General features: G+C 29.9%; 5 protein-coding genes and 1 long non-coding RNA gene across 7 annotated transcripts in view; 4 read left to right on the forward strand and 2 right to left on the reverse strand.

Moving 5' to 3' along the window:
- Positions 1-7: 7 nt before the first annotated feature.
- On the forward strand, positions 8-1,354 carry LOC113798989 (endoribonuclease LACTB2). 2 transcript variants are annotated; one of them, XM_027349595.2, is made up of 4 exons: positions 8-151; positions 210-336; positions 390-577; positions 642-1,354. In XM_027349595.2, exons 2-4 carry the CDS (start codon positions 236-238, stop codon positions 1,217-1,219), a joined length of 867 nt encoding a protein of 288 aa, XP_027205396.1. In that variant the 5' UTR covers positions 8-151; positions 210-235; the 3' UTR covers positions 1,220-1,354. The 2 variants fall into 2 exon arrangements, with proteins under 2 accessions (XP_027205396.1, XP_027205389.1); XM_027349588.2 differs by lacking the exon at positions 8-151 and having other exon boundaries at positions 158-336.
- Mdr50 (Multi drug resistance 50) lies at positions 1,223-6,316 on the reverse strand. Its single transcript, XM_027349511.2, has 5 exons — positions 5,898-6,316; positions 5,735-5,837; positions 4,768-5,348; positions 4,446-4,700; positions 1,223-4,385 (listed from the first exon to the last, which is right to left on the reverse strand). Exons 1-5 carry the CDS (start codon positions 6,089-6,091, stop codon positions 1,355-1,357), a joined length of 4,164 nt encoding a protein of 1,387 aa, XP_027205312.1. The 5' UTR covers positions 6,092-6,316; the 3' UTR covers positions 1,223-1,354.
- Positions 6,317-6,982: 666 nt separating this feature from the next.
- mRpS28 (mitochondrial ribosomal protein S28) lies at positions 6,983-7,717 on the forward strand. The gene is made up of 2 exons (XM_027349606.2): positions 6,983-7,388; positions 7,462-7,717. The coding sequence occupies exons 1-2, from the start codon at positions 6,988-6,990 to the stop codon at positions 7,634-7,636; spliced, it is 576 nt and encodes a 191-aa protein (XP_027205407.2). The 5' UTR covers positions 6,983-6,987; the 3' UTR covers positions 7,637-7,717.
- Positions 7,718-7,789: 72 nt separating this feature from the next.
- Positions 7,790-20,956, forward strand: LOC113798966 (uncharacterized). Its single transcript, XM_027349566.2, has 5 exons — positions 7,790-8,333; positions 14,090-14,225; positions 17,170-17,314; positions 20,335-20,498; positions 20,576-20,956. Exons 1-5 carry the CDS (start codon positions 7,904-7,906, stop codon positions 20,829-20,831), a joined length of 1,131 nt encoding a protein of 376 aa, XP_027205367.2. The 5' UTR covers positions 7,790-7,903; the 3' UTR covers positions 20,832-20,956.
- Positions 20,957-21,011: 55 nt separating this feature from the next.
- LOC142646278 (uncharacterized) lies at positions 21,012-23,209 on the reverse strand. Its single transcript, XR_012847239.1, has 3 exons — positions 22,211-23,209; positions 21,729-22,043; positions 21,012-21,665 (listed from the first exon to the last, which is right to left on the reverse strand). It is a non-coding gene; the product is annotated as an uncharacterized LOC142646278 (long non-coding RNA).
- A 306-nt stretch (positions 23,210-23,515) lies between these two features.
- The window catches only part of LOC113798384 (uncharacterized), a 50,002-nt gene continuing 49,054 nt past the window's right edge, over positions 23,516-24,463 (forward strand). The window contains exon 1 of the mRNA XM_027348949.2: positions 23,516-24,130. The gene's annotated coding sequence lies outside the window, so the exon portion shown is untranslated. The remainder of the gene's footprint in view (positions 24,131-24,463) is intronic.

Raw genomic sequence — 24,463 nt, forward strand, 5'->3', positions numbered from 1 at the left:
AAAATGTATTAAATGTCTGAAAGTGTATTTAATGATTCTCAAATGATAACATTTAATTCGGAAAACATTAATTTTTCACTACAGTTCAAAAGTTCACTTGTACTCGATTCAATATAAATGTTGTTGATGATCAAAATAACTGAATGGCAATGTATTAATTTCATTCTATTTTTATCAAAAAAATAATAATTTTACGAATCGAATGACAGAAACGTGTTCAAATATTGATGACGAAATGACTGCTGTGATACCGAAAATTAGTAGATTATCACGGCGTGTTATACGTGTTTTGGGCTGTAATCCTGGACATTTTACATTGCAAGGAACAAATACCTAGTATGTTGAAAATGATAAATAATAATTTTTTTTTAAATTTTTTGATCATTTAGCATAATTGGAACTGGACGTGATCGTTTATTAATCGATTGTGGTGAACCAGAAATTCCCGAATATATACAGGTGCTCAAAAATGTTGTCAAAGAGAATAATATATCGTTGACAAAAATTTTGCTCACACATTGGCATCCAGATCATGTTGGTGGTACAAAAGCTGTACTAGATAAAGTTGCTCATAAAGGTTTGATGATTGGCAGTGATTGTCTTTTTAATAATAATAAAATAATTAACTTTTAATTCTTTAGAATGTAAAGTTTTTAAATATCCAAATCCTGATGATGATGATGCTATCACCAAAGGTAAATATGAGCTCAATTATTTGGACGATGAAGATGAAATTCATGTGGAAGGTGCATCGCTCAAAGTATATTTTACACCTGGCCATGCTAAAGATCATTTAGTTATATTTCTCAAAGAAGAAAACAATCTATTTTCCGGTGATAATGTACTTGGTGAAGGTTCAGCAGTGTTTGAAGATTTAACTAGTTATATACATTCATTACGTAAAATTTCCTCATTAGAAGCAAATAAAATTTATCCATCACATGGTCCAGTTGTAAATGATCCGAAAAAGAAAGTCGATGAATATATTGAAAATCGTATGCGAAAAGAAGCACAAATTTTGGATGTATTAAGTCGAACATCCGAACGTTTTGTTTCGATTGATGAAATTGTTAAAATAACTTATCCAAATCTAAAAGCTGGTCTAATATTTGGTGCTCAATGGAATGTGCTCAATCATTTGGAAAAATTGTTTAAAGAAAATCGTGTAGAAAAACAAGAAGCAGATGATGATATTGTTAAATTTCGTTTAAAAATTTAAATATTGTTTGTTTTAAAAACTATATTTTATTTAAATTAATTTTTTTTCTTTTGAAACAACAAAAAAATAGATAAATAATGTTAAAAAAATGATAACAGAAAGACAAATAAAATGATTAAAATAAACAAAATATGATTAATGGCTACATTGAGCCGTATACATTTGATAATAGATTCCTCTTCGTTCAATTAATTGTTCATGTGTACCTTGTTCAGCAATACGGCCATTCTGTATGACCATAATTTTATCAACATCACGAATTGTTGATAATCGATGAGCAATAACTAAACAAGTACGACCTTTTCTTGCTTCATCCAATGCTTTTTGTACAGCTTTTTCACTTTCCGAATCTAATGCACTTGTTGCTTCATCAAGTAATAATATTTTTGGATTACGTACTAATGCACGTGCTATAGCTATTCGTTGTTTTTGTCCACCACTTAATTGGGCACCTTTATCGCCAACCGATGTATCATAACCTTTTGGTAATGATTTGATAAAATCATGAATATATGCATTCTGTGAAGCACGAACAATTTCCGAATGTTCAACTTGGCGAGAATTATCACCATAGGCAATATTTTCGGCAATTGTTTTGTCAAATAACATTGGTTCCTGTGAAACAATACCAATCTGTGATCGTAGCCATGCAATATTCAATTGATGAATATTGTGATTATCTACAAACACTTCTCCTTGTTCATAATCATAGAATCGTTCCAATATTTGTGTACAGGTACTTTTACCACAACCAGATTCACCAACCAATGCTATTGTTTGACCTTTATCAACTTCGAATGAAATTCCTTTCAGTACACGAACTTGAGGACGAGTTGGATAACGGAATTCAACGTCTTTGAATTTCATCTCTCCATGACATTCATTGGGTTTATCACCGAAAATCGAATTTACCATGATTGTCGGTATACGATCAAGTAACCGGAATATAGCGACGGCGGCTAATTTACCTTTCTGATAATCCGATGAAAAAGCCACAGATTGTCCAATCATATTTGTACCAAATAGAACGGCTTCAGTACTTTTGAAAAGTTGGGAATAAGTAAGCTCATTGCTGATGATTAATCGACTTCCGTAAAAAAGAGCAACAGCGTATGCAACATTAAATGACATTTGTGTGAAACCAAATGTAAAACTTTTGATATGAGGTTCGAGACGAGATTTTCGAAAATCAACATCCAATGCAGTTTGATAATTGATCCAAAATGTTAATTCTAAATGCAGAGATGCTACAGTTCGAATATTGGAAATGGCTTCGACAGCAATTTTGGTTGCTTCTTCAGACACAACACGTTTGGATATGTTCATTCCCATTATGATTCTCATTTGAAAATATACCGAAAGCAATATGACCGGTACGAAACATAACATGACTAAACTTAGTTTCCAACAATAAAACATCGAAAGGATAATTCCAGCTGTTAATATCGAAACAGTTTGAGCCATTACCGAAAGCCGTGAACCAGTTGCACCTTGTATAGCGGATGTATCATTCGAAAGTCGAGCACAAAGAGCTCCGGTACTATTTTCCGGTCGATCAAACCAGGCAACTTCTTGCGAAAGAATAGCACGGAATACGTCGTTACGCATACGATATGTTAGATTTTCTGAACTCATTCCATATAAATATGATTGAAAAAATTGCAATATACCAGAAATAATACCCATAGCCAAAAAAATCAGAGCATATTTCAATACTTCATCCAATATATAATCGGGATCCGGATTAGCCAATATACCAAGAACTTCACCAAAAATGAATGAAAAAATCGGTATACTGAGACCAACTATAAATGAAAATAATGTGGCTGAAATCAATAAGTAACGATCGGGCATTACCGAACGAATCAATCGTCGAATTGGTAAACTTTCTTCTTCAAGAGGTTTTTCATCATTATTTGGATCATGTGCGCTCAAATTCGATGTCTGCACGGTATCAATAGATTTGGTTCTTTCGACATATGCGATGGATCGTTTTCGGATTAAATCTTTTGATTGTAGTTGTTCTTGTTCTTCATCTTGATTTTGTAATTTAGCCATAGTGTAATACAAACCTTTTGCATCGATCAATTCTTGATGAGTACCAAATTCTTTGACTCGTCCTTGATCAAGAACAATGATTTTATCAGCATTACGAATTGTTGACAAACGATGAGCTACTATAAATGTTGTACGACCAATACTAGCATGATCCAAAGCTGCTTGAACAATTTTTTCACTTTCCGAATCTAATGCAGAAGTCGATTCATCAAGCAACAGAATTTTTGGTCTTCGAATTAATGCTCGTGCTATGGCAATACGTTGTTTTTGTCCACCAGATAACTGTGCACCTCGTTCACCAACCAATGTATTGAATTTTTCGGGTAAATTCTGAATAAAATCAAAAGCATTGGCTTCCTTGGCAGCTTGAACTACTTCTTCGAAATTTGCTTCCGGATGGCCAAATGCAATATTTTTTTCAATAGAATATCCAAACAAAACTGGTTCTTGTCCAACGACACCGATTTGATCACGTAATGAACCGACATTTAATTCTTTGATATCATGTCCATCAATCAAAACTTGTCCTTTGCTAGTATCATAGAAACGTTGAATCAATTGAATGATTGTACTTTTACCACCACCACTTGAACCACAAATTGCTATAGTTTGACCAGGTTCAGCATCCAAATTTAAGCCATTTAAGATGGGAACTCCTGGACGGGACGGATATTCAAAATGAACATTTCTAAATTGAATTTGACCACGAATTTGTATTCGTTTGCCCAACTGTGATAGTGAATCGATTTTCGGTTTTTGTTGAATGATTTTAAAAATATTACCAGCAGCACCACAAGCTCGACCAATAGCTTCAAAATAAGGAGATGTTTGTCCAAGACTGAATGCACCCATCAATACGTTGAAAAAAACGATCATCATATTGCTAGCCTGATATTTTGGTGGCGTTTCATGATTTTTAATAGATCTTACAATCAAACGTGCACCATACCAAAACGATAAACCATACGATGAATAAATGGCAAAATACATAATACCCAGACTAATACCAGTGAACATACTGCGACGAATTCCATTACGACGAGCAGGTTCAATGTTTTTGTCATAACGTTCAATTTCTTTTTTTTGTCCACCAAATGCATAAACAGTTCTATCAAGTTTCAAAGTGATTATTATTCTGAATAAAATAAACATGTTGAACAAAACATACCTGATTAGATTGATAACTTCTTCGGCTATAGCACCGGCTTTACCGTATGCATTCGATTCGCTAGCTGCAAATCTTACTTGAACCTTACCAATAGCAGCAAAAGCAATACCAAGTACAGGCATAATAGACATTGTGACCAATGTCAATTCCCAACCATGATAAAATGCAATGCCAATCGAAAAAAGTAAAGTTGAAAAAGACATAATTGTTAAGGCAACTTTATCACCCATTCCTTGTTGCACCAGATTTAAATCACTGTGTAAATTTAGTTTAAAAGTTAATGATGATAATGTATCAATAAAAAAAACAAACAAACACATACTTGGTTAATTTTGATGCAAAATCACCGGATGCTTTTGTATCAAACCATGAAATATCTTGATGTATTATTGATCGAAAGAATAATAATTTAATTCGATAAACTTGATTACGTGCAGCTTGTTCCCAAAGACCAAGTGCAAAATAATCAAGAATACCAAAACCCATTGCAATCAATGCCATATACAGTGCATAATTACCAGAATTTGTACGAAAATCATCAACATATAATGTACCATTATGAAATACTGAATCATTAAATATATTGACAATATGTTCAACACTAAGTCCGGTTCTTGAACGAAGTTGATCAAAATCACTTGTATTAGTTAAACTATTATAGAAGCTAGCAGTAATATTATAAAACAAATCAACATCGGTAATATCTTTTAAGTTTTCTTCATAAAATTCATAACAAAAAGGTGGTTTATTCGTTGCAAATTGATGAAATATATCATATTCAATAAATATATTAGTTAATTTTCCCATAACTATAATAATTGATGGAAATCCTAGACCCAAACATAAAGCGAAAAATATTCCAAAACATATGAATATTTTATCCAAAGTTGTTGCATAACGAAACTATGTGAAAAATGAAAAAAAAAAGTTAAAAAAAGGATGAATTTTTTTTCAAAAAAAAAGTCATTTGATTTTTGTTGGGGGTGCTTATCGCAAATATTGATCACAAACAAAAAACTAATCAAAACTAATCAAATCAGGAATGATTAATCATCATAGTGATAAAGATGTACCATAATTATCACCTTGATATATATTTTGAGTTTTATAGCATCAAACATCAAAGTATTTTAATCCGACTTGTTACATCTGATCTGAAAATACTGAACTAAATCAAAAAAAAAGATGGCACTAATTAAAAAAGATTGTTCTCACTGATCAACATCAGTCGAAAGCATCACAAAAAAAAATCAAATTGTTTTGTTATGAAGGTCATCCATTATAATTACCAATTTAAAAAATGAAATCGATGTCGGTTCATCAGCATTTTTATTGGTTTTTTCATCATCATTTTTTCCATTTTCATTGACAATTTTGGGTGGATCAAGATTGCTAATTTTTTAAAAAAGGAAAAAATTAAGCAAATTTTTTTCGAATCAAATTTTCTTTTACCTATCAAGTTGTATGGTATTTTTATGTTGATTATTTGAATAATAATTTTCATTCATATCTTGATTATTATCATTTAAATCGATTGATTTGAATGATGATATTGATTCGGTTCGTCGATTTGTTGATGGTGGTGGTGGTGGTGGTGGTGGAGTAGAAGGCGGAATATCATTATCATCATCAATATTCAATGCCATAGCTGGTCAAGATGATGCGTTCGAAATGATCGAAATAGTTCGTGGAATAATTGATCCAAAAAAAATTGATTTTATTTCAGTGATGCGACAACAAAAATCACATAAAATTAATGATGAAATCGATGGATGTAATTACATTGGAAATAAATCGACAAATGAAAAGCAATAATAAATTGTTTTTTTAAAAAAAGGTTAAAACTATCTGATCAGAACAAAACAACAACACTGATACGATAAGATTTTGATTATTAGATGTTTGAAAGAAAACAAAAAATTATTATAATTCTATGATGATGTTACCAAGGGAAACTTATAAATCATAATTGTTTTTTATCAATGTTGAATATTATTATGAATGAATGAGAAAATTACATTGTTTTTTACCAATGGCTTCTTTTTTGTTTTGTTTGAGACAATAATTATTTATTATAACGAGCTGCGATTGATAAAAAACACAATGTAACTATGCGATTATCATTTAAAAAAAAATGTTAATTGATGTAATTTTTGGCAATTGAAACCCAAGTTAAATTCTTGGTTGGTAGGATCTGGAAAAATAAAGTACTTTCAAGGTACACTGAGAAAAAAACACACATTTTTTACAACCCAAATAAAATAAAATAAAAAGTACAAACATAATAGGTGCAAAAAAAAACAAAAAGGTTGTGAAATTTTTCGGAAATTGTAAATAATAATGTTATTCAGGAGGCGAAAAATTTTATCAAATGAAATGGACAAACAATGGGATCTTTTTTTATGATTACTTTTTTATTTGCAAAACAGAATGAGCAAGTGAACAAAAAAAACATTCGAATCAGGAAGATGTTTGTTCGTAAAGGAGGGAGGAAAAGAAAAGGAATTCAGTCAAAATAGATTTTCATGAATTTACGTTCTATATGAATGGACATTACACATGTTTTATTTGTTTGATTCGAAAAAAATTTGTTTTTTTTTGTCAAAAAAAACAAAAAATGTTTCGACCGATTTTGAGAGTTAATTTTTTGATTCGACAAAATTTTACCTTGAAAAAAACCTCGTCGATATCATCAATAGGCAATAATAGATGGCTAGGTACTACAGCTATACGTTGGAATGATAATGAACAACAACAACAGGTAAAATCAAATAATGAAACAACATTTGCAACATTATTTCGTGATTCACCTTATTGTCAACTTGGTTTACCTGAAGGAAAAATTGTTATCGGTCAAATTGTACAGGTTGTTGATGATGATATTTATATTGATTTTGGTTTTAAATTTTTGGCCGTTTGTCGTCGTCCGAAACAAAATTCAATGTAAATATTTTCTTTTTTACCTTAATTTTCTTTTAATTATCAAATAATTTTTTGTTTATTCTCCCCATACCAGATCATATTGTCGTGGTGCTAATGTTAAAGTTCGTATCAATGATTTAGAATTAAGTGATCGTTTTCTTGGATCATCACAAGATATGACATTATTGGAAGCTGATGTTACATTATTAGGTTTACATTCAAGTCCGATTAAAAATGTTTCGGCAACAAAATCTACAACAACAACCTAATAATTTTGAAAATTATAGTAATTTTAATTTTTTTGTAATTAATCGTTGTAATTAAATAAAAAAGGTGAAATAGATTTACAAGTTTTTGTTTTGTTTTGTTTCATGAAAACGTCTTGTATGAACGGTTTATTTTCTGTTGTTGATTTGTTTTTGTTTTGGATCGATAAATTTCGCTTTCACTTTTTTTAGTTTTCCTTTTTGATTTTTGTTGAGTCAAAAAAAAAAAATTCTTCTCGAATCACTAAAAAGAATTTCATTCAAATAAAAATGTCTTCATCAAGTGAACAAACTGAAAATTTTGATGATAAACTTCGAAAACGATCAACAATGAAATTGGATCAAAACCAAAATCCATTAAATAATAATAATAATGGTGAATCGATGATGAATATTTTAGATGATAATAATGAAAATGGTTTTGTTAATATCGATGATGATGATGATAATTTGGCCAAAAGCCAACCATCAAAGTTGAAAAATGAAGATTCTGTACGAAAATTTAATGAATCAATACAGGCATTAAATCTATGGATCTGGCAATGTCAAACATGGACTTATTTTCATGGAGCATATCAAACTCGTATTCAACAACAACTACAACCACAACAACCACAGAATAATATACAGCAGTCGGGAATAGCAACCGATTCTGGCAATCAACAACAACAACAACAACAATCAACAAATATGAATCGGGGTAAATTTTTTTTTAATTCTGCAATGAAAAAACATTGAATTCTTGACAGTAGATGGTGCCATTTTTTCCGTTAAGAAAAAAAAATCAAGTTTTAAAAAAATTTCAATTTGATAATTCTTGTTTGTTTGCTTTGATCGGTCCATTCGATTGTGATTAAAAAAGCGAAAAAGATTATTATTGTTTTTTTGTTTCATTGAAGAAACAAATTTTTTCGGTTGTATCAATTTTTCATTTGTTCCAATGTTTACTTAGCCGATACAATTCCTATTTTGAAATTTGAAATTTTTTATTTATCTAAAGAGGGGTGTGCGTTTGTTATTGTCTTTTTTTCTCGATACTGGGAAATGACAATGTCAACATCGAATTGTTGTTGTTTTTGGAAACAAACAAACAAATAAAACCAACGGTAGAATCAGTAAGAATTGAAAATTCAATTTGAAATTTAGTTTTTTTTTAATTTAGTTTAGTTTTTGCAAGTTTAATTTCAAAAAAACAAAAACAAACAAATATCCAATATAAAAATCGTTCATCACTATCGCGATTATTCGATTCGATTGTGTTCGATTCGAATGTTTTTCCAAAAAAAAAAAAAAAAAAAGAATATTTTCCGCTTGCTATCTTTTACTTTGTTTTTTTTTCCACAATCATTATAAATGATGATGATAATGATGATGATGTGGGCGTCATAATGAAAGAATGTTTGATATATGTTTTCTGTCATCATCATCATCATTATCATCACGAAATGGTCATCATTCATTTAGTAATTAATTGTGTTTGAATTGTTTTTTGTTTTGTTTTGTTGCTTTTCTGGAATCGTTAGACCCAAAAAAATGAATGTACAATTCGAGCGTTTTTTGTGTGTGTGTTTTGTGGAGATTCTGGGTTTGTTTTTGTTTTTGTTTTTTCAGTTTGTCTATTTGCGAACAAATTGATTGAAAGAATCGGGGTAAAAAAAGCTCTTATTTATTATATCTTTTTACCCGAAAAAAAAAATTTCTTATGAATGAATTGAAAAGTGAAGAGTTTTTTTTTTTTTTGTTTGGCTTATCTTTTGGCCATTTTCTTTCTTTCTTTTTTCTTTTTGTTGTTGTCGTTCTCCATTCGGTTTTCGATCATCCCACTTATCTTGGTTTTTTGGCTTCTAATCTCAATCTTTGGTTTTGGTTGAATTGCATTTTGTATAATGCAAAGATAAAAAAAGACGTTTTTTTTTGTTGGTTTTTTTGTAACAAGCCAATAAATTCTTCTACAATGATGATGACCAAAACAAAACCGAAATCATTCTTTGAATTTCAAAAAAGTTTTTTCTCTTCTCTTCTTCTTCGTCTTTTGTGACCAAAAACCTAAAAAAGATCCTACTTAAAGCCGATTATATATTTCTGGTGTGCATTCATTCTGTTGGTCGTCGATACAAAATTCCAGTGTAGAGAATTTGAATTTTTCAATCCATAGTGGTCAAAGTTTCAAATATCAAAAAAATGAAACGAATTCCATCAAAAAGTGATTACACACATAGAAACTCATTCACCTGCGATTGAAAACAAAAAAAAACTTTCCTTCCTTCATTCAACAAAACGTTATTAAGAAAATAAAAACGAATATCATCATCGATAGCAAAGCATCAACATCATTATTTATTTGGCCATTGCTGTTTGTTTTTTTTATTGCACAGAAAAAAAACAAAACAATGCAAAAACAAACAGTCGGTGGTATTGTTTGGTAGAAAAATTCCAATTTCATTCATTTCAGTCAGTAGTCATCTGGCTATTTCAATAGTCATATTGTTTCAGAATTTTCTATTTTATATTCATCGATCATTTTGTCTCTGCCAAACACACACACAACATACACTATATTCACAGCAAGTTTGTTAATATAACATTGTCAATTTTTTGTTGTTGTTGTTGTCTGTTTAGTCTATGGGTAGAGATTCTCCATAGAGAATATTCTTCTTTTACTTCTATTGTCATTCTGTATTCAATTGTTGTTTATATGAATTTTTTTCTCGTTCGATTCTCTCTCTCTCTCTCTCTCTCTCTCTCTCTCTCTCTCTCTCTCTCTCTCTCTCTCTCTCTCTCTCTTTGTTAGAATATTCTCTCTTTGCTGTGATGATTTATTATTTTTTCATTTTTATTATTATTATTATTATTCTTTATGAACATTCAGAATATTCTATATATATTGGTCAAGCAGCGTTTTCACTTTATATTCTTGTTGTTGTTGTTTTGGTAGAATTCTTCATTTTTTATAGATAATGTTCATCATCATCATTATTTTGAAATTTATATATTTTTTAAAGAATTTCAAATTCTCTATTTTACTTCTGGTCATTTTTTTTCTATAGAGGAAAACGAGGATTTGTCATTTTTGGACAAATCTTTTCTTTCTCGCTGGCTGGCTGGCTTGATTCTTGGAAAAACTGTTGTCCTGATTCTTGATTCTGGCTACTATCAAACTTCATAGTCAATTCGGAAAGGATTTTTTTTTCTCTCTCGCTGCATTCGAATGATGATGATGACAGTTATTAATTGCCTAAAAATTGTCCAAATCCATAAAAAAAACCCAGTAAAGAATTGAAAAAAAACAGAATCCAACAAGAAAAAAGTTTGAGTTTTAAAAGCAGAAAGCTGCAGATAACCGATTATAATGGTAATGGTGGTAACTTCTACTATTGAAATAATGAACGACTGCTAAGCCGACAATGACCGATCGGTTTATGACGTGTTATTATTATCATTTTTTTGGGAAATTTTTTTTTTGATGGAAACTTTCTCAAGGAATTTTGGACGCCTAAAAAACTGACGATAATAACTACGTTGTGGTTGATTTTGGGTTTCCCAAAAATTGAATTTGTTTCAATTCGTTTTTGGAACTTTGTAATTTAACAATCGATATTCGATTGTGGTGGTCAGGTATAATCAATCAAATCAATGTCAAAAAATGAGTGAAAAAATTTCAATTTTATTTCAGCAAATTCAGTAGGAAAAAACAAGAGAAAATTCAAGGATTCTGCTGGACTTTTTCCTGTTCTTCTTCTTGCTGCTGTTGTTGTTGTTTATATTTATCCATTGAATATCTTTCCATTTCAATACCGATAATTGTTTCAAATTCTTCAGAAAATTCTTTACAAATTTCCGATAACATTGTTGATAATAATGTTAATTGATCAATCATATCGAATATATCTTCGGGTTTCTTTTCATCCAACATACGTATTGTATATGATGTTATTTCTTCTTCATTTGGTTGTTGTTGTTCTGGTGGTAGTTGTTGCAGTAAATCCATTTTTCTCTTTGTTGAAATCAATGAAATCGGCTCTGCTCAGTGGAAAAAGTGGAAAAAACTTTCCAAAAAAACAGAAAAATTTATTGAAAGTTTTCATCGAATATTCGAATCTTTTCCTTTCTTCGAAAATTAAATTATTCAAGTGTAAATATTAATCAGATATTTACCCTGTTTTTCCTTCATTGATCGGATCGACTTTCCGTTTTTGATTCCGTTCTTGGAAAAAAAAATTTTCTTATCACTTTTCAAGAATCGTTTTAGGAATGAAAAAGAATGCTACTGCCTAAACGGGTTAATTTACTCTAATTACCCAGTCACATCAACATCGTAATCATCGATTTTAATGTTTTTTTTTCTTCTTTTCGGTTGGGTAAAATGAATACGAAAATGATTTTCGTTTCTTTCAGAAAAAAAAATGTTTCAATGAAAAATACCAATGATAATGACCAGAAAAAAACTACATAGATTCAACATACTGGAATCCCCCCAAAAAAAACGATATCAAATTCATTACGAAATTCAAAGCGAGTAATTGTCGTTCGTTTGTTTCTGACATTACACACACTGTGTAGATATCATTATCATGTTGCTTTCTCATTTGGCTGGTTTGTGGACTGTGTGCATTTCGTTATAAACGACGATTACAAACGATCAAAACGATTCATTCATTCATTCATGATGATAATGATGATGATGATTAAAAAAAAACTAAAAAGAGTAACCAATGTTTGTTGGGGAAACGATTTGGTTTTCGATTTTTTTTGGCTTAATCATCGATTGTTTTTTGTTTTTGTTTTGTTGTTTTTTTACTTCGTAATTCGGATATTAATGAGCACTAAACAACAACAACAACGTGGATCTAATCGACGATTTTGTTTTTGTTTTTTGATCTTTTTTCGTTCGATTTGTCTGATGATTATTCGTGTGTCCACATCAGTAGTCTGATGATTTTCAATCAATCCAATTTTCCAACGTCGGAAAATCGATACATTTTTTTTTCTTTATTTTTCTTACTGATTTTTTTTTGACTGGAAAAATTCTCGGAAATATTTCCGATGAAAATCACAAAATTATCAAATTAATGAGGAATCATTGATTTGGCATCATCATTATTGAATTCTGTATCAGATTTCAGAATTTCAAATAAAATACTTGCTTGCTCATCAAATGGAATATACGTGTATAGATGGAAAATTTTCCATGTTAAAAATTGATTTTCATAAATATTTTTTTCATTTTTTTTGAAAAAAAAATTTTTTGATGATCAAAACATGTATACAACGTACGTGCTTGATTTGAGATTTGCATTTTGTTGTTGTTCTTGTTGTTTAAAAAAAAAAATTTCATAATGATCATCATAGTCATCAACCTAACCTAACCTGAACTAATGAATCACAGTCACAGTCATCAACCTAACCTAACTTGACTGTAAGTCATACGAATTATAGGCTCGAAATTACTCGAAAAAATTAAGAAAAACCAAAATGATGAAGAAAAATCAATTTAGAAATAATAATATACTTTCTTTTTTTCCTTATCATTTTCCAACAACAAAAAATGACAAAAATTCTTGTAAATTACCCTTTTTTCTCGCTTAATCATAATAATCATAACTTTTATAAAACTGACTTATTCATCACAATCTTTCACTTTCACTTTTACTTTCTCTCATAATCACTTTCACTCTCTCTCTAGCTATATTAACACCCGTAATTGAACCCTTACGGTTTTTTTCTCATCTCGATGATGATGATGATCGTTGCAAAATTCTTGTTCCAGAATATTGATGATGACAATAGAAGCCAGTAACAACAACGAAAACAACAATAAAAATGATGTTATTGTCAACGTTGACAACATCCTTTTCCATTAGCACACACAAAAAGAATTGCAACTTTTTTCACCCCTCACCATAGCTCTCAATAGCAGAATTTTATTGGAATCAGAAAAAGAAAAAAGTTTTTTCATTCATCTTGCCTCCATTGAAAAAACTGAATGGTAGAATATTGTTGTTGTTGTTATTCTCGCCAATGGCGTTGTTAATGTTTCATTCAATGTTTTATCCTGTAGCGAATTATTGTTGTATAGTCATTGTCGTTAATAATAATGATATCTCATTCGGTGTGTGTGTGTCTGTTGATAAGTGTTGAAAACTTTCAAAGTTCTTCACAATGTTGATGATGATGATTTTGATGATGGTAATCATCATTGTCATAACACTTTTCTCTCTTTGGATCTTTCTATGAAAATCGTTCCACGAACAAAAAAAACACTTCAAAACTTATGGTTGATGTGTGTGTGTTCGGTGATGGTCGTTGTCAAACACCGAAACACCAATCATCAAAAAACTTTTTTTTTTCTTCTTCTTTTTGCTGATCGTGATGATGATTTTTATGATTTTTTTCTGATGTTTTTGTCGATCAAATCTAATAATTTTTTTTTCCACTATTTCCACATCATATGTACAGGTCCGGTTATGATTGTAAAACTTTCATCAATTCGTAAACGTTTATTGGCCAGTATGATTGATTATTTTTTCATTCTATTTTTATTCGATCAATTTCGTATGCTTATTGCTGAATTATTTGATTATGATATTCCATTGTAAGTTTTTTTTTTGTTTTATTCTGTAAAGAATTTGTAGTTCTTGCAAAATTCTTGCAAATTTTCTTTTTATAAAAAAAATTTCATTAAAATTTTTCCAAAAAGAATTTCATTATATTTCCCCTCCCCCTTGTAGTAATTCAGTGTTAAATTTACATATAATGAATTTATTTTAGAACAAAATTTCAGCTTAGGTTACTATGTCGGTGTTGGTTGGTGGGTGTATATAGCCATCCAGAATCAAATTATGTAACAAAAAATTTTTTGTTTTTTCATCAAAGAATTTCACTATTCTCTCCTATACATTCATTTGTTTCTATTACCATCCATATTTTTCGACACACACACACACAAGCAAATCTAATTATTTTTTGATCATTGAATTCTCTCTGTTGCTGAAAACACATAGTAACCAAGGAAAAAGAAAGAAAAATGTATGCTCGGTATGTTTATTTGCATGATGATGATGATGATAGAATTTGAATTGAATTTGAATTGAATTCTTTCATTCATTTTTTGGTTGTTTTTATTCGCAAATAATCTAATTATGAAATTCTATGATATTCTGTTTGAATCAAATGTACATTACACACACACACACACAAACACACACACATGGAACACATACCTGCTTCAACAGAATATTATATGTGTTTCAGTGTCTTTGGGTAATAATTCATTTCCTATTCTGTTATTCCTATTCTGCTACGATGATGATTATGATGATAATAATGATAATGGAAAATGAATATCGATCAGATCATAATGATTCAATTCAATCCTTTAGTCACTATATTTTGCACAATAATGATGACTAATTGCTAATTAGTAAATGTTTTTTCGTTGTTTTGCTGTTGTTGTTATTATTGGAGTATTTGTTATTACATTATAGATTCAAAATCGCAAAAAAAATTGAATGTTTTGCTGCTTGTTTTCCACACTTTCCTATGGCCAAAATAATGACATTAAATGCAGGAAAATTCCACTAATATTGTCTAAAAAGAAATACTTTTTTTTGATGACATTCAAGACAAAAATTTTCATTTATAGGGGTAATAATAATGATGATGATGGCCATATTCTTCTTTTCATAACCAGAAACGAAATTGAAATGAAATCTTTTTTCATTTTTTTCAATTTCAATTTGGTTTTTCTCATTTTTTTTGACTAAATTAACAAAATGAATGAAACTCTTTTTCTCGCTTTTCAATAAAGAAAGAAGGGATGTTAGAAAATTTTTTTCATTTTCTCTAAAATATAAATTGAAATTTAAATGTGAAAAAAAAACTAACCAAGAACTCATCAGACAGACATTATCATCATTGTCAACATTGTCAACATTGTCATATGATGAATACACAAGAAACAAATGCCCGAGGTTTTTTTTCACTTTACTAAATTCATTTTTATTTTGATTATAAAAGAAGAAGAAGAAGAAAAACCCTGTATGTATTGGAAATAATGTAATTTGAAATTTTCTTCTGTGGCCCACTTTTGATTCGGTTATATTTTTTTCTTTCGAAAAAAAAATCAATTCTAATGAATCAGACAAGCAAGCAAAGAATTGACTTGATGTTTTCTTTTCTTGTTTGACACTTTTTTTCCAATTGAAACTTTTTTTTTCTTTTCTTTTGTTGTTTTGGTTGGTTGGTTATTTTCATCAATGAATGAATGAATGAACTCATCAACGACAACAACAAAAGTTTGTTGATTAAAATAAATAAATTAGCATAAATTAAATGCAAAACAAGCGAGAGAGAGAGAGAGAAAATGAATGAAAGTTGATGACAATCAAAATAGTAAACCATGTTGTTGTTCTTTGATTCATCACTTATGTTTTTCTGATCGATGTGGGTGTATATAGTCGAAGGAATATTCAGATTCTGCCCATATGAAAAAGATGTCGCTTTTGTCGGTTACTTGGTGTAGAAAAAAAAATGAAATTCTTCATTTGTTTTTTTCCAATCCAAGAAATTCTTGTTGTTGAAAATGGGAATGAAAGAAGCAAACGAAAACAAAGAACCAATTTAAATTTAAATTCAAATTGACATTCCAATTTAGCAGGCAAAGTTTGTGAATTGAATTGATTTGAAAATGCATTTTTTCGACAACAACAACAAAACAAAACTGGCAGAAAAATCGAGAAAAATGCCTTGATCCAAATTCACAAAAGAATTTTCATCATTTTTTCGTTCGTTCAGAAAAATCAATGAACGAAAAACAAAACAAAAATTTCGTTGTTGGCCCCCCCTGTAATTCAGAAATATTTTTTTGGTTTGTTTGTTTCGGTTGTCATGTGATTTGTTGTAAATCATCACTGAATTCCGGACTATTGAAATACCAAAAGTTTTTTGATTAAAAAAATATCCTATTTGACCATGTAATTTCAATGTTATCATCATCATCGTATTGCGTTGTTATGGTTGCCCAACAAAAAAAAAACCAACCACACAAACTGACGAAAAGTTGATTCTTTCATTCATTTTCTTCTTCTTTGGCCACCAAACCAAACCAAACCAAACATAATGAAATTATTATTTTTTTTTACTACTTATCAGGATGATCTTTCATTCTTTCATTCAGATGTTTGCTTAGTTTCTCTGTATATATTGTATATAAGCAATCGGAAACCGCAAGTTTCTTTTTGTCCTAATGATAGATTTTTTTTTATTATTAGAAAAGCTTTTGACGGTTCAAATGATTTCTTTTGGTTCAGAGTTTGTCATTGTGGTTTTTATGATGCCTGTTTTTTCAAAGATAAGGTGTATGTTTGTTTGTTTGGTAAATTCTTTGGTCACACACACACAATGAAATCTTTTTTTCTTTTTGACAAACTACAACTTTTTCTTTCATTTTGGCTTTCTTTTCTTTATTATCTAATTTCAGAATGACATAATAATCACTTTATTCAATTTCTTTTTCTTATTTTCTTATTTATATATAGTACAACAATGGATTTTAAAGAATTGGAAACATTTTTCCCTGAAGATGATGATAATTTAGAAGATTTATTACCAAAAATTTTTTGGATTTATATTAAAAATATACAATATTCAACAATGTTTTATTTATTTGTATTAATCTATGAGGTAAGAGATTGTTTTTTGCTACTTTTCATCACCTTACACACTTTATTTCATTCACCCAACAATATTGATACATTGTTGATACATACTGTATCGATATTGAGAAACTTTCCGTCATAATCGATAATTATGATCTATGTTAGTTAGGCGAAAATTTTTCCGGGAAACAATGTATATTCCGTATATTCCATACACACAATCCCGAAAAACAACAAAAAACATTACTTTGGCTGTCGGTCGGTTATTGTTGTTGAAAGTGATAAATATTTGATGATAAAGGAAGAAATTTCCTTTCCTTTGCATTCAATTCATTCATTATTGATTCCTATTAGATTCATAAACACGAACATCAATTCATAGAATTGTGATAAATAAATAAATAAATAAAGCCAGTGAAAGATTTATTTAGATGAGATTTTTTTTTCATTCATCGATAAATGAATCAATGATGAATTGTCGTGTGCTGTTTGTTGTTTGCTGTTTGTTGTTGAAAATGGAGGTCGATCAAATCACGGCTATATATTCAAATTTTCTATTTGCCTTCACTTTTTCATCATCATCATCATCATCGGAATTGTTTCAGAAACTTCATTGTCTGTTGTTATTTTCCCGGGGAAAATTTCCGAATGAATTTATTTGTTTGTTTTTTCTCTCTCGTTGTTGATGATGAAACAATTGCCTTATATATCAACAACAACAGCAAAATATTCAAAAAAAAAAACAATGTTTGAAAAAAAAATTTGCATATTCATTTGTTTTTCCGAGAAAATTTCCCATTTTTTTTGTTTTGTTTTTGCTTTCGATTAAAACAAACATTGGATTTTAATTTACAAAATAAAATACAAACTTTCCGAAAAACATTCTGAATATTTTTGGCCATATTTGGATGAAAATGGAAAACATTTTTTTCATTTTGAGATTTCCGTCTTTTAAAAACATAAACAAACTAGCTAAACACATGGCGATAGACAAACACAAACAAATGAAATAAAAAAACGTTTAAGTTTTTTTGGGTTTTTCTTCCTGAGAAACTTTTTGTCTTTTCAAAACACAAGAATGGGTTAAATATATTCGTTGTTTCGGAAACGAAGAAAAAACTAAGGATAAAATCTTCTTCTTTCGCTTGCTAATAGTGTTTCATCTTGACTTGTCTTATCTGGTTATGTAAGGGTTAACAAAAAAAAAAACAAACATCATTCCTGTCATTTTGGCTTTGGAGTGGAAAAAATGTTTGTTTCGGCTACATTTGTTTGTCGATTTTGTTTCTTTGTATTTCGTCTCGAAAGACAAACAGCAAAACATTTTCAGGTTAAATTTGAATAATTTTTCTTTCTTCGTTTTCAGCCTTTTATACAATGTATTCAAAGTGTTAAAGAATTAATGGTTTTTTTGTTATACAAAGTTTTTCAAAGATGCTGATGTGAAATAACATGAAATTTTCGCTTAGTTTAAACCGATTAACAAGCCATTATATAAGATGATTTCATGAATATCCTTTTTTGTAAATACCTACTGTTGTTGTTGTTGTTGAACGAACAACAACAACAACAAAAAGTTTCAACAACAACAACAACAAGCTTTGAACTTGTTTTTTTCTGGTTGTCTGTCTGAAGAATGATTCAAAAGTTTCAAAAACAAAAAATCTCACCTCCTTTTTTCTCGATTGAATCTGACTTTGAATTGATGTTTCCAAAAGCAGAGAAAATTCAGTTTCGATTTAATAGGATGTGAAATATTATGATACAAAAAAAACAATCTCCTGATTTGAAAGATTTTTGTTTTTTTTGAAAAAAAAGAATTCATAGCAGCTATTTTAACACCGTAACCCAATTATATTTGGATAAAAAAAGCGCCAAAACTTTTTTCTTTGAGTTTTTTTTTTTGCATTTGGTGGATTTAAACCAAACCAAACGAAAAAATTCATCGAAATAATGAATTAATTAATGAATAATGGATTCTTCAATTCTTTTTTGCTTGTCTTCATCGTCTCCTTCGTCATTGTTGTTGTTGGTAATGTTAAGTGCTTTTTCGTTAGTTGGTTGGTTGGTTGGTTGCACGTGAAGCGAAATTTCTCGTTCGTTCGCTCGTTCAAAAGAAGAAAAAAAAGGTTTTTCCGAAATTCTTCAGCAATTCTTCAATTCTTCGAAAGAAAAGAGAACAACAGAAGCAGACTATATTCGGAATATTAATGAGAATATAAGTGCGTGAGGAATAATAATAATAAAGAAAAACGTAAAAGAAGATTCTGATTCTGTTGTTGATGATGGTGATGGAAGCTCAAATTAATTAGATGTTTTGGCAGCAGCAGTAGCAGCCTATTTTGTCGATTTTTTTTGTTGTTATAAAAATTGGAATTGGAATTTTTTTGAATAGAATTCTGGTAGCTTCATCACAGAATCATTCTATGTATGGTAAGTTGCTACTTACCGGTGGTTTCACTTCTTTCTTTCTTTCTTTCGCTAATGAATCTTTTCTTTTTTTTTCTGGGAAAGTTTCCTTGGGATCGACACCAAATGGTGATGATGATGATGATTGAATGTAATGAATTTTTATTTTCTTCTCACCAGTCATGATGAACCCAAAATGATTTTTTTCCTTTCCTCTGATGCTTTTATTGATTCGTATTGGATTCATTTAATTTCGCTGATGTTTGGTGTTTGGATGATGATGATGGTCATCATTATAGAATCAATTCGAATGAATTTTCCCTCAAGGCTAGTAGTTTTCTGGGATTCCTGTATTTTGATCAACTAGATTTATGATGATGATATATTTACAATTACCGAGACTTATGATTACATAATAAAGTAGTTGGTTCCGGTTTTTTTCGAGAATCCAAAGAATCCGGAACCGAACAGAACGGATATGAAATGATGAAAATATGGCAAGCAAGCAAGCAAACCAACTTAATAATATTTCAATAATATTTCCTCTTTGATTACATAAAATTTTGTTTCTTTAATAACTTTTTTCCATATTTATTCAACAAACTAATAACAAATTCCACATATCTTTTCTCATAGACATTATTCCTATTTGGTTGGCCAAATCGTACATATCCAGGTGCAACAATAGGTAAACGTATTATGGGTTTAAGAGTTGTTAGTTGTGATTATTTGGAATCAATTTCAATGGCAACACCAAATATTGTTCGTATTATGCCGGCAGGTAATATTACACTTGTCAAGTAAGTAACTGAACAAAAAAAAAATAGAGAAAATTTCATTTCAATAATTTTGTTTAACCCCCTTTACGCATATATAGATCATTCTTTCGAACATTGGTAAAATTAATGCCAATCAATAATACCATTCAATGTTTTTATATATTAACATCACGTTATAATCGATCATATTTTGATCAACGAATTGGTTTAATAGTGATTGATATGTCACCATCAGCAATGTTGCAAGTTCAAGCAATTATGGCCAATGCAACTACCAGTAATACATTGCAAAATCAACAACAACAACCACCGCAACAGCAGCCGCAACCAAATTGGAATCGTGGATTTTTGTAACAACGAAAGTGAGGCAAAAACATTGATGAAGAACTGGAACAACGTCAACGTCATTCTCTTTCAATAATACTTTTTTGTTTTTTTTTTGTTTCTCTCTTATTAAATTTACCCTATTGTTACAAGGATTCTTTTCATTCATTTTCTCTTTTCTTGATAATAAAAAAAACAACAAATTCTTGAGAAAAACAAAAACATTGGCGCAATCATTTTTTAACAACAACAATTTCTCTTTCTTATAAACATACGGTGGCTGTGTTTTATATGTTTTTTTTAAAAGCTAATATTTCGTTGCATAGTGGATGTTTGTTGTTTGTTGTAATAAATTACATTCAATAAATCTTGGAACCATCAGTGGTGTATCAAAAACAACAAAAAAAAAGTTTCTTCTTCGTAGTCGTCTGTGCAAGGAGAAAACTTTTTTCTTTTTCTTTTTCTGGAGAAAGAGTACAAAGTGATTTATCCCAAAGAACATGGAGCAAACAAACAATAAGTGTAGAGGGATAAGTGTTTGAAATGAAAATTTTTTGTTTTTTAGTGAAACAAATTGGAAAATTTGTAGAGAAAAAACAATTGAAAAAAACTTACGAAAAGTTTTTAGGCATCCAAAAATATACAGGAATAACAAAAAACAAAACAGTGTGGCTTTTTTTTAATTGAATTTTTATTTTCATTTTTCAGCTTGGATATTTTTGGTCCATTTTCCCCAGCAATTTTTTTTCTCCCATATTGACCAATGGTCAATATGTGCGTCGTATTGGTTGGCCGGTGTATTTACACAATGATTGATTATCGTTGACTTTTTTTTCTCTTGAAAAAAAAGTAGAAATAGGGTAACTTTTGCAAGAAAAATTGGAACTTTATTATTCTGATTATTTGATAAATAGTCAAACGATTTACCTTTACCGGGGAAGTTTTTCTTTTTCCACACGAAAATTTTTGACAACCAAGGAAAAATATCTTTATTCATTCATTTTTCTTTGGTTTTTTTCCAAAGACTTTTGGGAGAAAAGGTCTAATGATTATTCGGTTGTTTGTTTTGTTTTGTTTTGTTTATTGGGGGGCTTGTTTGTTTGTTTATTTGGATTCGATTTCTCAGTGTGTGTTTAGCCAGAAGAAAACTGACAAACTTCAAGTCAAATCCTCGATTGACATTATGTTCAGTAGTGGAAGAGAGAGATCAGCAGATTTTTTTTCTTCTTAATTGCAAACAGGCTGGATCGAAAATTGAATTGGATTCAATATCGTCGCCAACGAGAGTGGTTGTTGGCCGGAACAATCGAATTCAATTAACAGCCAAACAATAAGGGAGGAAGAAAAAGAAAAGCAATGACAGTCTTCAGTAAGGGAGGAAAAAAAGAAATCAAAGCAGCAGTACAAACCTCCGAAAGAAAACCATTTAAGAAAAGCAAAAAAACAGAAAGATATTTTGGTGTGTACGATGGTGGAGGAAAGTAAAAAGCATTTTGAAAATGAAAAGTTTTTTTTGCGGGTTATCTATCGTATCGTCAGTCGGGTCGGTCGGTTATTCAATGATTAACGTACTTTTTTCATTCATTCATTCATACCGTATGGTCGGATGGATGATTGTTTGGGATGAATGAATTGAATGAATGAATTCCAATATAGAGAGATGAAATGAAAGTTTTTTCTTTCTTTCTTTTTCTTTTTCTTTTCAACTTCACCATCAAAATGTTGTTTGGTTCATTCGACCGACCTAACTGATCGATCCATTCATTCATTCATTCAGTCATTTAGTTTAGTTTAGGGTTGGCGTGATCAATGTTTTGTTTTCTTCTTCTTCTTTTCATTCGAATGCCATGGGGCTTCAGTTAGTGGTTTAGGACCTCATTATTGTTGTTGTCGTCGATTTTCCTAGGAAAAATTCCGACGACCATTGATGAAATTTGATGACATTTGTCACAATAACACAAACACTGTAAGGTGGTGTATTTTTTCCCAATGACCCAAAAATTATCATGTGACCTTTATTCAAATATCGTTGATGATGACTACCGTTTCGTTATTTGTTGTGATCCGATATTTTCAAGTTTGAAAAAACCACAAAATCCAATTTTTGTTGTTGTTGAAAACAGGATTTGAAATTCGATAGTCATAATCATCACAATGATAATGATCTACAAATCCTATTTCGATATGAAATGACACTTGAAACAAAAACAATTCATTTGATTTGAGAATTTTTATTCAAATTCGTGATTAGAATTTTGTTGTTATTGTTGTTGTTGATATAAATTCTTGATGATGATGATAATCAACTGCCAGAAAATCGATAAAATCTATATAGAATTTATGTCTTTTTTTGATGAATTTATCTCAGTTGTTTTTCGTTTACTTTTTTTCGGGAATCGAATAAAAAAAAGAATGATATTCGAATACAAAATTTATGAATGAACCATATGTAGTAGCAGTTTAAATAATAGCTAATATACACATCCGTGTTTTGCGAAAATTGATAAGTTTTTTTTTCATTTCCAACTATCAATCGAACCACTACTACACGGTGGTTGGGGCTTTTTTCGGCTAAAAGTTTACATATTGAAAATAGTTGAAGAGAGGAGGAGGAGGAGGAAAAGGAGGAGACGATCAACTCATGCGCATCCAAAACTAACAGACAACAAAACGAACAGACCAAAAAAAAAAACTAACATGCAAAATCCAATTCATTCATTCATTCATTGGATATCAATTCGTATGGATGTTTTGTTAATATTCTTATTTCCAAAAGAAAAAAAAACTGTGTGTTCAAAGTGTGTTGTGTTCAATAGCTGTTGCTTCATCTTTATCACCAACCACCTCTCTCTTCAAAAAAGAAAAGAAATTCGATCAACTTTCAATCGATCGATTGATTCAGAGCCCTAGAGATAGATTTTTTTGGAACGAAATTGTTTTGGTATGCAAATTTTCTCCTTTTCTTCGTTGGTTGGTTCCATCATTGTAAATCATCATTTGTTTTGTTGAACTGGTGTGTGTTTTGCGTTCTGTGTTACAGTTTTTGATACCCTGAAGGGTTGACATACCAAAAAAAAAACCAAAAATCATCGATTCTTTCTCTGTCTTTCTCTATCTAAATGTTAAAGTTTGTTTTGTTTACTTACTTAACTGTGAACTGAACCGAATGTGTATGCAGGTGTTCAGCAAAAACAGAAGCAAAATAAGTAAGAAAAAAAACGCCTAACAACAATCAACCATCGACAAGACGAAGAAAATCTTCGAATAAAAAAGGTCATCGGTCCTTCATTTATCATCAAACACATACCATTCATTCATTCATTTTTCTGGTACGAATCTTTGCATTTATTTATGACTATCATCATTTTGAATGATTAGAAAAAAAAGAGATTAATTTTTCGTTCGTTTGCATCGTATAAATTAAATTAAATTAATTTAAAAAAAAATGTTTTTTTTCAGTTAGTTAGTTAGTTTGAATGTTCCGGGTCGAGTCCATTTGAGAGAGAGATAGAGAGGCTACAAAAGTGTTAAAAAATCTGATAAGTTTGTTGTCAACAGAAAATTTCAAAACTTTAAAAGGGGTAATATGATAGGAAAAAACTAAGGTGTGCTGGTGATTTATATTCAAAAGATGGTTAAGAAAGGTGGTTAAAGGATGGTTA

This window comes from Dermatophagoides pteronyssinus, unplaced genomic scaffold (genome assembly GCF_027571235.1).
Source record: "Dermatophagoides pteronyssinus isolate colony J.1.1.1.1 unplaced genomic scaffold, Derpt_VIB-CSIC_2022.12 sq0002, whole genome shotgun sequence".
Classification (NCBI taxonomy): domain Eukaryota; kingdom Metazoa; phylum Arthropoda; class Arachnida; order Sarcoptiformes; family Pyroglyphidae; genus Dermatophagoides; species Dermatophagoides pteronyssinus.

Excerpts from the sequence above, each read along its gene's own strand:
- LOC113798989 (XM_027349588.2), top strand. The coding sequence starts at position 203 with ATGACAGAAACGTGTTCAAATATTGATGACGAAATGACTGCTGTGATA. Across the intron at positions 337-389 it reads TTGCAAGGAACAAATACCTA|CATAATTGGAACTGGACGTG; the intron begins GTATGTTGAAAA and ends TTGATCATTTAG. Across the intron at positions 578-641 it reads AGATAAAGTTGCTCATAAAG|AATGTAAAGTTTTTAAATAT; the intron begins GTTTGATGATTG and ends TTAATTCTTTAG.
- Mdr50 (XM_027349511.2), bottom strand. The coding sequence starts at position 6,091 with ATGGCATTGAATATTGATGATGATAATGATATTCCGCCTTCTACTCCA. Across the intron at positions 5,838-5,897 it reads AATACCATACAACTTGATAG|CAATCTTGATCCACCCAAAA; the intron begins GTAAAAGAAAAT and ends TTAAAAAATTAG. Across the intron at positions 5,349-5,734 it reads CGATTTCATTTTTTAAATTG|TTTCGTTATGCAACAACTTT; the intron begins GTAATTATAATG and ends TTTTTCACATAG.
- mRpS28 (XM_027349606.2), top strand. The coding sequence starts at position 6,988 with ATGAATGGACATTACACATGTTTTATTTGTTTGATTCGAAAAAAATTT. Across the intron at positions 7,389-7,461 it reads CGTCCGAAACAAAATTCAAT|ATCATATTGTCGTGGTGCTA; the intron begins GTAAATATTTTC and ends TCCCCATACCAG.
- LOC113798966 (XM_027349566.2), top strand. The coding sequence starts at position 7,904 with ATGTCTTCATCAAGTGAACAAACTGAAAATTTTGATGATAAACTTCGA. Across the intron at positions 8,334-14,089 it reads ATCAACAAATATGAATCGGG|GTCCGGTTATGATTGTAAAA; the intron begins GTAAATTTTTTT and ends TCATATGTACAG. Across the intron at positions 17,315-20,334 it reads TATTTGTATTAATCTATGAG|ACATTATTCCTATTTGGTTG; the intron begins GTAAGAGATTGT and ends CTTTTCTCATAG.